At 60.3% G+C, this 892-nt stretch overlaps 1 protein-coding gene across 1 annotated transcript; it reads left to right on the plus strand.

Annotated features, from left to right (window-relative positions):
* Nucleotides 1–722, plus strand: VOLCADRAFT_108801 (uncharacterized protein; the record flags this gene model as incomplete). Its single annotated transcript, XM_002959899.1, has 3 exons — nucleotides 1–387; nucleotides 481–542; nucleotides 572–722. The coding sequence occupies exons 1-3, from the start codon at nucleotides 76–78 to the stop codon at nucleotides 720–722; spliced, it is 525 nt and encodes a 174-aa protein (XP_002959945.1). The 5' UTR covers nucleotides 1–75.
* Between the last annotated feature and the right edge of the window lie 170 nt (nucleotides 723–892).

The raw sequence follows: 892 nt of genomic DNA on the forward strand, positions 1-892 counted from the left end.
GATCTAGCTGTGGAGTTAGTATGCGTCCTTCGCAGCCTTCGCACCGGCAGTGTTGGATACGGATGCCGGTATGCCATGTTTTCAGACCTGTTGTCGCAGCGCGGGCTTCGAAGCACGGCGCCGTTGCCCGGTCCGTTACCCATGCCGGGCGCCCGTCCAGCGCGCCCCGCCTTCCTGCAACAACTAGCCGAGCGTCGGCGCCGTGTTATCGGTGGGATGTCGTGCCCTGGACTGCGCGACGAATGTTACGCCTGCCTATACGGCTGTTCCCAGGCGGGTGTGTTGGGGCCGCGGGACATTGAGGCCGCCATCATGGACACGGGCGGCGATGCAGGGCGCGCGCTAGCCTGGTACCCCGGGTTGTTGATGGCATGGTGGTTTGCTAAGGTCAGTGCATGTGGGTCGGGCAAAGGCAAGGCTAGCGTGTTGGTCTGCCTGACAAATGTTAACCCACATGGGAATCCTGACATGGCACCACAGGCGGATACATTCTTCCGGGAGAATCAGCTTCCAGCATACTACGGCGAAATCGACTCCATCCGGTCCGTTGTCTGCAGTTTCTCCTCCGCAGCTGTATGGCCGTGTGCCGCGTGTCTGGCCCTCAACAGAAATCACCAATTGAAGCGTTCAGCCGACGCTGCTTCACTGCGAGTCGCTGCGACACAGCGAGTCGCGACAGACCCAAGTGTCATTGTCCCCTTCCGTTCTGCCGAGGGACTTGAGCGTGCGGGACACGTTGAGCTCTTTGAGCGGCTCAAGGTGGTCACATCCGCATTGATCGCCGAGCGGGCAGATCGAATAGTGCTGGACAGGGAGATTAAGCGGCGGACATCCCTTTTCCAGGCTGATAGAGTGAGGCTACAGGCATACGCTCGGGCAGAATGCATCACGC

The sequence above is a fragment of the Volvox carteri genome (assembly GCF_000143455.1).
Source record: "Volvox carteri f. nagariensis unplaced genomic scaffold VOLCAscaffold_1245, whole genome shotgun sequence".
Classification (NCBI taxonomy): domain Eukaryota; kingdom Viridiplantae; phylum Chlorophyta; class Chlorophyceae; order Chlamydomonadales; family Volvocaceae; genus Volvox; species Volvox carteri.